This window comes from Rhinolophus sinicus, linkage group LG07, assembly GCF_036562045.2.
Source record: "Rhinolophus sinicus isolate RSC01 linkage group LG07, ASM3656204v1, whole genome shotgun sequence".
NCBI classification, from domain to species: domain Eukaryota; kingdom Metazoa; phylum Chordata; class Mammalia; order Chiroptera; family Rhinolophidae; genus Rhinolophus; species Rhinolophus sinicus.
In genome coordinates, this window is record NC_133757.1 from 53,175,963 (window position 1) to 53,188,030 (window position 12,068).

At 42.5% G+C, this 12,068-nt stretch overlaps 1 protein-coding gene across 33 annotated transcripts in view; it reads right to left on the reverse strand.

Moving 5' to 3' along the window:
• Window positions 1-1,094: 1,094 nt before the first annotated feature.
• The window catches only part of KCNMA1 (potassium calcium-activated channel subfamily M alpha 1), a 715,366-nt gene continuing 704,392 nt past the window's right edge, over window positions 1,095-12,068 (reverse strand). For 20 of the 33 annotated variants that reach the window (XM_074339645.1, XM_074339640.1, XM_074339642.1 and 17 more), the window contains one exon: window positions 1,095-8,815. In XM_074339645.1, coding sequence (XP_074195746.1) covers window positions 8,661-8,815 — 155 coding nt within the window. In that variant the 3' untranslated portion in view covers window positions 1,095-8,660. The remainder of the gene's footprint in view (window positions 8,816-12,068) is intronic. The other 13 variants (XM_074339646.1, XM_074339641.1, XM_074339666.1 and 10 more) reach the window with 1 other exon arrangement.

Here is a 12,068-nt window from a genome sequence, read left to right on the forward strand (position 1 = left end):
ATGAAAATGACCTGTTTATTTGTTGGTTCCATTCCTTCCCAGACTGGAGACTGGGGTCGTGATGTCATTCACTGTTGTAGCCCCAGCTCCCGTAGAGGAATGTAAACATAATAGCTAGTCAGTAAATACTTGGCTGATGTGATGAATGCATGAGAACTTCTAGAACACAGTAAACGCCAGTACATTAGATATATATATATAACTTGGATGGCTTTTTTCCACTCTCCAACTACTTCCCTTCTTCCAGGCTAGACCAGCCTTAACCTTGGGAGTCCAGCTTCGCTGAAGGAGACCAAATTCATAGGATTCTGGCCCCAAATCATGGCCCTAAAATTGCAGTACTAATTACTAAGAGGTCTATTTCGGCCTTGAGGTGAAGTCCGTCTATCACCCTGTTGAAGGTGAGTGTGGGGCAGCATGAGCCCAACCTTAGCATGTTGTCCTGGGTTTTGATAAGTTAAGTGCAAAGTAAAGGAACATTGTTTCAGGGTGCAGTTGTCAAGAAAGGGTACCTAGCTTGGCAGCAGGTGGCTGAGGAGAGAAACGTCCTAACTTTGCCAGGGCCTATCTGAAGGCTGCCCATTACTATAGAGGCCTGCATGCTGGCGCCTCCTGCAGGAGCATGTGGCCCCTCTGGCGGTGGTGTGGCCCTGTAGGGATTCTCAAGCACCACATCTAATGACAGTGCTTCTTCTTTCCCCCACTGTCCATTGCAGCCTTGGGCTGGCAGCCCCTGACAGTGTCCTTGGAGATGTGGGAATCTACTTGTACTCAAAGCTGGAAAGGCGAGCCCATGTGTGGTTCTATCAGTCCCTAACTTTGCCTTCATCAGAGAGAGCAAAAGCAGGCTGCCCAAAACTAAGGGACTTGGCTATAGTCATCCCCCACCACTCCCGTGGCTGTGTGGGTGCTACAGAGACACGAGAAAGACCTGTTTTAGAACACAAATACATAAATTTTTAATCTGCGAAAAATACAAAATGAAACCATGTACAAGTTATGTACAAACCCTTTTTACAAGACAAGAGAGTTATCACTGGTTGTTACAGATGACAAAGTTGGGTAGATCATTTCAGAGCACCAGCCTTTATTCTCTCCAATTCCTGCTCGGTCATAGCAATTAATTTTAATCGTAATTGTAATGCCAACAATCGAAAGTTTGAAAAACAGATGAATAAACCACGCTCTTTTTCCTTAATGAACATATTGGCTGCCCTCTCTGTAAGTGTACTTTTTTTTTTTTTTTTTTTTGTCTCCTGAAGTAATGTTGAGTGCAGGTTTTGGTGTTAAGTGGGGGAAAGTTTCTTTTCAGCATCTGGGTGGTGGGATGTGGGCCAGAAGTTTTAGGCAGGATGTAATCGTGCCACCTGGGAATGAAACATTTTTAATTAAGATTTCCAGGCAGATCTTGGTTTATGTTTGACATGTTGCAGTTCTGGTCAAATGTGTCTCAGGCCATACTTGGCGGAAGGAAGGGAAGGGGGACAGGCTGTTCTGGGGCAGCCAGGGCTTTGGTTTACTGTGGAAGTGGGGCTCCATCAAACTTGTTGGCAAGGCTTCCTTACCTGCTGGCTGCCTTCTCACATTGACCCTGAATCCCATGTGAGGAAAACTCTGGTTTTCTTTGGCAGGCATGTGTCAGTGCCATGTCTACATTTCTGTCTAAGATTCTGAACAGCGGGCCCAGTAATGCTTCCTCAGGCAAGCACACTGGAGAGCTTTGGGGTCATTTGTGTCCTTGTTCTGCAGAATAACAAGGTGGAGGAGAAGAAATGCAGAAGTCCTCAAGGGGATAAACAGACCAAAGAAATCCTTTTAAAATGTAAAATCTACCTAGAAATTAAAGTCGGTTTTCACCAGGCCAAAACACTAAAACCTCTTTCCCCATGCTGCCTGTCAAGAAAAGCCACCGAAGCAAACTGATTGCAGTATTTAAGAACGCTGAAACCAAAGCTGCAAGGGTGTGTGCTGTTCAGGGGTGAGGGAAGATGAGACACAATGGAGCTTCATGAACAAAGAGGTGAGAGAAAGGGCCCACCTCACAATCCCTCTCTTTTGAGTCCTTCTCCAAGAAGAGTGCCACGGACCCAGAAGTCCTGGGCAAACGCCATTGCCCCTGGTGCCCAAAGTAACACACAGTGGCTGCCTGACTGCCCACCCCGAGCCAGGCCTCATGACAACCTCTGGGGGATAAAGACACATGAGCAAATTCCTGCTCTTGTCAAGTGAGTCCTTTTACTTCTGTGTTACCATCTCCAACATCCTTCCTCTCCAGCCTCATAGATGACCTGCCCTCTCTATCTTAACGTTCCCCTGTTTTGTTTCCCATTTTCCTGGCTCGAGAATACCCCAAATCTCCTATCCCAAGACTACCTACTTCATTTGTTCCTTTTAGTCCCTAAAAATATGTAGCCCCTATCAATGTTCTGATCTTCCACACCTACACTTTCTCCTTTGGAGAACTCAGCCACGCTCCCCACTTTACAAGTACCTCTGCGGGTGTGACTTCTAAATCCACAGGGATTGGATTTGGAACCCTCTCCTCAGCTCTGCTTTCCAGTTGCCTTTTGCCTGCAAAACTGTCCCTTATGGCTAACTCTCAGCTTCTCCCACTCTAAATGAAGCCCATGCAACGTGTCTCAGTGCCTGCATTTGCTGACCCCCTATCTGTCTTCTTTTCTTCTTTCTTAGTTCTACACATGGTTCTTCCCTTGAGGTCCAAATTCAGTGTTTCTTTCACAAAGAACCTTTTCCCAACAGTCATTGTCCCAACACCCCGCCCCACACCAGCCCCTAAAACTCCATTTAAGCTGCTACAACTATTACGATCCCTGGCGTGCTTCACATGCTGATTCTGCACCCCTGAGGACTTGATGCTACTGAGAAAATGCTCAGGTCTGCACACACGCTCATGATGACTTCCGGGAAGAACTGCCATCTCAAAACTTTCAACCTGAAAAATGCACAGACATTGGTGTTCATCACTCTCCGTTTAAAACTTTTAGTGGCTTTCTATGACTTTCTAAATCAAGTCTCAACCTTTTAGCCTGGCCCTTAAGCCTATGTACTACTTCTTAGCCTCTTCTACGAAGGCTCATTTCAGTTTTCCTCAGCTCCCCTGTGTGAACTGGCCACCGTAGACAAAATGGTCTATGTATTGCAATCACATTTCTACCAATGAGCCATGGCCCATTAAACCTCCTCTTTCTGGGAAAACCCTCATGTTCCACATCTCTCCAGTCATTCATTGCCTATTGAAATACCTCCAAAACCCATCAAGCATTATATTCCTCTGTATTCTTCCCAACCCACATAGTTCAATGCAACCTCCTCCTTCTTTCAACCCAAAGCACTAACTCGTGCCACGATGTGCATGCTCCTGGCTGATGGTGCTTTAAAATGCTGTTTATATCCTTTTGCTTTTGTTCTTTCTTCCTCGCTCCTTGATGGATGTCCTGAGTTTGGTCCGTCTTTAGACACAGAAGTCTCAGGCTCATTTTCATGCTAACACATGAGGCAAAAAAAGAAGGGCTGGTACACAGAGTCAAACTTAAAATTCCTCCCCGGCCTAACCACTGGAGGCTGTGATATCATGGGGTTTTCACCTGTTGCAGGGCTAACGGGCTGCTCTTTGGGAAATACGGGCTGCTTTCTCTCTGTATGTGTTCCAAGCAAGCTTACCACAGGAATGGCAAATTATGCTCCATCTTTCCTTGGGAAATTAAATTAAAGTGTTCTCTGAATTGTCTTGTTTTATGGCAATTTTGAAAATATTAACAACTGATATTGCATGGGCAACAACCAGTCAAAACAGATTTCACTTGAACAATCAATATGACCACGGTAGTATAGAACGGCTAGAAATCATTTCTAATTACTAGTCTCTCATAAATAAATACAAAGGGCCACCTCACCTCTTCAAGTGAACATGGGATTTAAATGTTAAATCACCTCTACTGGATAGGAAAAAAATGCCCTTCGGGAACATGGGTGAGTAGGGGAGGGGCAGAAAGGCAGTTTACCAGGTAAGTTGTAAGTGAATTCTCAGTTTCATCTATTTTTTAAAGATGATGAGTCAAGCTACTACTAAGGGTCCTTTAAATGGTGTCATTGAGGGTGTCATGCGTGGTCTCTGGTCCCGCTCCCCACATAAGAACGCAGGACATGGTGAGGCCAAAAAGGAACACCCATGGAGCCACAGATAGGGGAGTCATACCCCTAAGTTCTCACTGGAGGCTGGGCTGAAGACACAGGAAGCAGGAGCCACATGATCGGCAACCCACCGTCCGCTTCTCTGCCAACCAACCTCACTTGCTAGCTGCAATCCGCCTCTCTGTAATCCACAATCTGTGCTTGCTAGTTCAGCCACCATCTTCTTGCTAGCCCCCATTTGCTGCTAGTGTAGCCACGGCAGTTATATCAGTGGCTAATGGCTCACTGGTAACAGCTGATGGCCAACTAGTCACAGCTGATGACCCGAGCCAGCACCTTTCCACGTGAGACCGAGAGCCTGGAAACTGCTCTCTGGGACTCTGTCCCCACAAAGGGCCACTGTGATTGGTGAGTTTACCACCATTCCAAAGGCAGCAAATAGGAAAAGAATAGAAAAAGGAGTATAGGGCCAGAATAGAAAGTAGACAGATTCTGCACTGGAACTTCATGTCTAATTTGAATAGATTTGCTTAGTCTCCTATGAAAACTGGTTCACATCCCAGTCAATTGGCTTGATATTCTTTATTTCTCTCTCTTCCTACCTCTTTTCCTCCCTTTGTCCCTCCCTTCTTTTTTTAATTTACCAAGGTTCTCTTTGGCAATGAAAAATGATAGATCAAAATTAGACTCTATGAATATAAGTAGCAAGGAGATAGTTAATGTACTAATGGAAGAAAAAAAAAACATCGAATAAACAGAGGATAGAAAAATGAAATGATAATTAAGACTAGTTTCTCCCTAAAGCCTAAATCCACATGCAGAAACAAAACCGAAGAAAACTTCAGGAATCCAGAATCCATGAGTCTCAAACTACACATTGGAAATTGGAGTGATGGGTCAGAAGTGAAGGGGTTGATCAAAACTGAGCCTCGAACCAAGAAAACGGGCAGGCAGGAATGAGATTGCAAAGAAAACCCTAGAAACACACACACAAAATCTGATCAATGGGATCCAGGAAAATGTGAATTTTCAAATATGCATTTTGAACCTAAGGAGACCCCAAAGGGTAGAGCAGAAGAATGAACCCAACTGCGATGTGTCCAGAGCAGAAGTGTACAGTCCCCTAGGAGCCCTGCTTGGGTGATGCAGCAAAGGGAACTACCATTCTAGCACAGCACAAGATGGTCGCCCAGGGCTTGTTCCCATGCTCCCACTCCTAACTTAATCATGTCCTCTCAGATCTCAAAGGGACCTTAGGGTCATCTAGATGAATCACTCTCATTTACAAATGTGGTTACTGAGACTCAGAGAGTTTACACAACACTTCAATGTGCGTCACTAGTTATTTGCAGACGTAGCTCGAAAATGCTCATATTAAACCATAAGTAGGAAAGTCGGATTCTTTCACCTTTCAACATGAAAATATCCCCAATTTTCTTACACTTTCTCACTTCCCCCTTTCCAATCCTAGCCAGTTTGAATTCGCAGTTTAACTCTTCAACTAAATTTTGAACCAAGTATATTATAAGATGCCCCAGCCTCTCAAAGGACAGGGTTTCTGGGTATTCCCCAACATGCCTTAGTTGCAATCAGTTTTGAAGTGTCTTATATTGACTCAAGGTGATATTTTAAAATACAAAATTGCTCAGACAAAAGTAAAAGTATCCTTAAAAAGAAAGATAATGATGGTGATGATGCCTTTATAAGCAGGTGCTTTCTGCTTTTCAAAGGGCCTGTTGGTGAGTCTTTGATTCCTTAAGCACCAAGAGTCTTTAGTTTGGGGAAATGACTTTCTTGGAATCCTAAACTGGGATGGGAGACCAGAGCCTCAGAACACTGTCTGTACCAACGATGACCATTGGTCTATGCTGAATTTATCCAGAAAGACGAGTCTGTCCCTGTGGGATGGGATGAGCTCTCCCTCAGGGCCAGAGAGCTCAACAAGTAGGGACAACCCAGGAAGCTCTCATGCTCCCCTGAGCCCTTTAGTGCTCTTACAATCTTGTTTCTGTTTTCATTTCGTTTTCAACCTACTGGGAAGCAGCTTTCTCCAAAGGAGCCAACAACCAATTATTTTGCATACATCCTTAAAAATATGTCTGATTTTATTTTCTGGCCGAGAACAATCCATTATTACAAAGCCAAAACAGCATGAGCTTGCTGTTATACCTTAGAAGAAAACGGATTCCCGCTAACTAGTTTTCTAGTAAAAAACCATCTTAGCCATTTGGATAAAAGCAAAAGTTCAGATTCAAATCTCTAGCCACGATGGGCATGGAGTTTCCATTTCCGCTTCCAGACTGACTTGGTATGGAGAGATTGAGAAGAGAGGGCAGCAGGCATGGGACCCTGTTGCCTAAATTCCTCTAAGACCCCTTAGGTGACCATCACTTGCCAGAGGAGACCAAATCATTATGAAAAATTCAGAAATGCTTCTCAGGAACTAGAGTCCACCAGAGTTCATAAGGGAAAGAAGAGCGTGGGTTGATGTGAATGTACTAAGGTGACCCCAATGCAAAATCATTATGTAGAAGCAGATCCAGCTTTCAGGAAAGTTGTAAAATCCTAGCAAGGGTTTCACCCCACAAACCCATTTTATTTCTGTTGGAAACCAGGAAATGTTATAAGCCTGAATATAGACTGCTGACGTCATTTTAGTCTGCTGAATAGACTAGTGATTGGTTATAAGTAGTTTTTAAACAATCCAATTGAACATACATTATATTCACAATACTTTGATAGAACTAATTCTACAAAATGTGACAACACAGTCTGACAAGTGACTTCAGGATGGCGCCTAGGAGGTGGACGTACGACTACACCGGCTCTGCAGGGAGTGGATGGAGCTGGAAGCTCATTTTGCCTACGTTGGTAATTGGTGTACTTCATGTGGACCTATGTTTTCATGGTGAGTTCATTGCTTGGCTTTGATCGGATTTGCACTAACATACTAGGGCAACACCAGGTCATGGTCTAAAGAATTAATGGAATCAAGGTATCATGGGACTTTGGAGGAGATCTTGGTAAGTTTGGCTTCTTCAAGTGCCCACAGATTCAGCACATAAAAATCACTGTCACAGCCATGCTTCTCCAGAGATCCCGATGATTGTACCAAAGATTGATAATTTTGAAGTTAGAAGACTTGCTAAATCGTTTGGAACGTAACAATAGCCGGGATGACTGTACACTGAGCATGCGAGCGACAACAGAGCTCTGAGACATGGTAATTGTGTCTGATGGCTAGAAAAATCTTTTGACCACCGTTGGAAGTGGCTGATACATTTGATTTGATTTCATTGCTGGTAATATTCAAAGGACTTTTTTAACAATCTGTTTTAAGTGCATTCGTTGCTTTCCTTTTGTTGTTACTATTTTTTTTTTTTTATATTGTTGTAGTAAGTTTGTGTGTTTTGTCCCAGCAACTAAAGGAAAGCCTGCAAAACTAAATCTGGGTAAAAGTTGTCTCCTTGATCATAGACGTTTTCTGGCTTTTAAAGAAAAATTCAGTGAGAAGAATTTTTGTATTATCACATCCTATTGTTAAGCAAAACTACTCATTAGTATTTATAAACTTTCAAACTGAAAGCTCTGACACATGGGGAATAGGGAGAAAGTCCACTTCCAAAGTTGAAATTACTTGCGTGGATGGTTTGGAGACATGAAATGAGAAGTATAACAGCAGGTAGGAGTCCCCACCATCAGAACAACAAACAGACCAATGTCTTGCGAGCATCTGGCCCTCAACTTCCATGTCCCAGGCATGCTCCCCACCCTCCTGGGATTGTTAGGCAGCTGGGTTAACCTGATCTGCCAACTGTAGAAAAGCTGCAAGAAGGTCTTCCTTTTAAGGGATATGAACATAGGGATAAAAGATACAGAATGAAAACTAAAACTACAAAAATATGACTTTCAACTGTGAAAATAAATGTTTCCATTTATTAAGAGCTGGTGTCAATGCAGCCAAAATACACACCCATCCAGGAAATTCACCTGCCCCCATTTGTCTTCTTTGTTGAATTTACTAAAATACATGTTTACATCATTGAACCATTTTAAAATGGTTTTAATAATCCATTTCCCATCATTACAATTAATTGTGGTGGTGACCATCATTCTCCTCAAAGAAAAAGAAGAGATACACGCATTAAGGAGTCTGGCCACTTATTCATTTTGATTTTGCATTGTTTAGATATAGGGAAGATATTTGACAATGAAAAAAAGGAAAAATAGATTTTCTTTCTAATAAATAAAAATAATTTAAAATGCTAGAGGCTATACATGACTATTTTAGTATGTTCATTTATAAATGAAATCATTTTCTTTTCCAAAATACATGGAAGCAATATTCAAGGCAGACAAAGAGAAAGATCTGTCTACTTTATTTTTCTTGCAAATCTCGCTTATCCTAAGGTTTCCACCAGTGATTCGGCATGTAAGAGGAAGAAAAGTCACATCACCATTTATGAAGTTTGTCAGGCTTTAAAAAAATAGTTCTGGTCTCCTGGGAGTCAACATTCATCTTCAACTTCTCTGATTGGTGGAATCAAGCTGCTTGTGGATTTATATTGGTTGATCTGGTTAGCCATGTGGGTACTCATGGGCTTGATTTGAATGTTTCTGGGATAGGCATTATCCGGTTCATCTGTAAACCATTTCTTTTCTGCTAAAGGGCAAAATGGATAGAGAAGAAGAAGGAGAAATAAGAAGCTTAATTAGTCCTAGGGTAAAGCCTTTGGAAAGTTCATTGAAAAATGCAAAAGGTAATAGATAGAAGTTGACAGTGAGTCATTGCTAAGAGAGACAGTGCAATGTAGGGAGAACCCCAGAACCTGAAACATACCTCTGTTGCCATAGCAAGTGATGACCAATGGGCCAGTAGGACTCGAGGCACAATGGGTGGACCTCAGAGAATAAAGAGAAGTTGGAAAGCGAACTCTGGCGAGGTTCTCTGGGGTTCCTTTGTGGCCTGAAAAGCTCTGGTGTGAAGGAGATGCTGATAGATCACATATTGGGTACAGACATTGTGCCTGCGGAAAGGTTTGTGCATCCGTTGATTTGAATGGACTAGAAGGAGCATGTGTCTGTCACAGACACATCTCGAATCATATGCAAGATCTCCTTCTCCCAGCCTTTATGTGGCTTTGCTTGTAAAAAGCACACTGCAAATACATCTCAACTATTCCATTCTTCTCTTTCTTTTGCAGCCAGTTTCGAGGGTCTTAAAGTAAGCCCACAGAATTTGCTAGCCAATGAGAGTGAAAATCAGATAGCAAACAATGTTTTAAGAGGATTTTTGAGGTGGCTTTTATTTCAAGAAAGAAAAGTCTGTGTTGGTATAAAGTTATGAAAAGAATTTCTAGTGGCACCATCTTAACTGACTATAATAACCCACACTGTTGACAAGGGAGCTAGAAGAAGTCTTGGCATTTCATTTCCACCCTAAAGGCAGGGATGGCTGAGAAAGAATGCTGAGCCAGGGCGTTAGGGGGCTGGGGTGGGAATGAAAATGGCCAGCATCCTCTTAACAGTTCAGAGTTATTTTACAAGACTCAGCCCTCATCCTCGTCCCTTTCTAGGATTGACATTTTCTGGAAAATAGGCCATGTGTATAGATATGAAGAGATTGGGTGAATAGGACATTCTAACTTGGGAATCACTCGCCTCATTTTAGTGACTTAGGAAAAGAAAAGAAAATGAGAAAAGCTTTCATGCACACCCACTGCTATAGAGACAATGACCTCTCCGGCCTCCTCTTCTGCCTAGCAGAACAATTCATAACTGTCTTGTCAGTGGTCCTGGACTGATATGTTCACAAAAATTGCTCACCTGGCTTGACAGTGTGTGTGTGTGTGTGTGTGTGTGTGTGTGTGTGTGTGTGTGTGTCCCTCTGTGGCGACTGATTTATAAACTCAGCATCTATCATCAGCTCATGACCACACTGCTTATTTTAATTTGGTCCATAGGTTTCTTTGCTGGGTCAAGTACCCTGAGCCCTCAATGTAACCACTATCGCTGGAGCGAGGCTGTGCCTTGGTGAAATCTTACTCACTACCCTTTGTTCAGCAGCTCAGTTTACCCCCCAGGAAACTTACTGCCTCTTGGATCACTCTCTACCCCCCTGTCTCCTGCTCTGGCTCTCTCACCTATTATAATTAAGTTCACTTTGATTTGAACAGATTGGACGATAGGAATTCATAATGCTACATCCTCACAGTGAAGCTAACTGATTAAGTGCTTTAAATTATTCCCCCTGACAGAATGATAAAGTTACAATCTGCTCTGAGATGATCTACAGCTTGCCAGACTCCTACAGCTTCTTTCTACATTCATTTATCTTTTTGTCAAGCAGAGTTTTTTTTTTTTTTTTTCCCTAAGCTTCAATTCCATAGATCTTTTAAAGTCATCAGCACATCTGAATTATTAATGAGGCTTTAGAGGCAAGGTTACTGATGGGCTGGTTAAAAAAGGTTGTATAGAAACCTGGGACTGTGTACACATCAAAATAATTTCAGCTCCATTTAAAAAACCATTTAGTTCAAGTGTGACATAGATGAACCATTATGCATTTGTGGAAACCAATTTTTTTGTGATCTACGATTAAACTAACCTTTCAGAGAGGAGTAAAGTGTGATGGTTATCATGTTTTAAAAGCATTGCCAGGCCGCTGAAACAATTTCAAACTATGACTTTTTCCAACGGTTTATGTGTAAAGATGATTTTCAGAAGCGCTGAACCCAGCGTCAGCGTTGTTTGCCTGAGCTGCTTTTGGTGTTGGCCATACCATCGTGTGGACCGATTTTGCAAAGGGATTTAGTGCTGGCTTGGACATGCCAGGTTAGAAGGGAGAGTGAACTCTGCTTATGGAAACGAGTAGGTCTTTTGGGTGAAAGACCTGAGACAGCTGCAATTTGCTGAAATTTTTACAACTGCTGCAGACAATAATTGTTCAGAATTTAGTCTTTGCAGTTCAAAGTTGGTATTTTGACCTTACACAGCAGAGAGAATATCAATTTCCTTCTGCTGTCTGTAAGAAAGAAAGCATTATTTCCCCATTTAAGCTTTTTTTCTGTTTCCTTTTAAATGTCCTGCTATAAAAAAAAAAAAAAAAGAAAAAAGAAAGAAGGAAAGAAAATCTGAGTAGAGTATCCCCTGTGCTTTGGCCATTCAGCTTCAACACAAGAAGGAGTTGCATTAAAGCACATGCTGGTGATAAGCTGAGGTTCTCATTATGCCTGAGAGACAGGCTTCTTAATTCGGGGGGCGGGAGGTTGTAAGATATAAATATATGTATTGTCGGAGACTTGGTTAGATAAGATGTTGGGGAAATGGAAATATATTAATACTCTGAGCATTGTACTAAATGTCTCAGGGCAAAGATATTTTATGAAGAGATTCTCCCAAAGGGCTTCAGGAGAGCACACACTTAATGATTGCCAGTCGTTCCCCTTCAATGGAGAGTGTTTTGAGGACAACAATGCCACTTGGGTTTATTGAATCTTGCCTTCCAAAGGAGAAACTGTGCCCAGGGGTGGCTACAAGATTGGCCATAAGAAAGGGTGCTCAGGGAAGGAATTCAAATGAGTCCTCTCCCTGCTTACCCCAGATACCAGAAAGATTTCTGGGAGCTTTATCTTATCCTTAAAATGAGAAAGGCAATGGATCTGGCTGTGAGGGCCTCCTCACTGCCAGAGAAAAATAGCCCCATTTGTTAATAAGCTTCTTGAGGATGAGATGCAGGATGTCATCACTGTGAGTACAATGTGTGTCCTGCCAGGAGTTAGGGAAGGAGTGGCACTGCACACAGTCTGTGGCCTGGGGGCTAGTAGAGCAAGATAAAAACCGGCAAAATAACTGCAGAGAGATGCTGGCAAAAGAACTGACACTGCCCTTGGGAGGTGTCACCTATCAAGACTAGC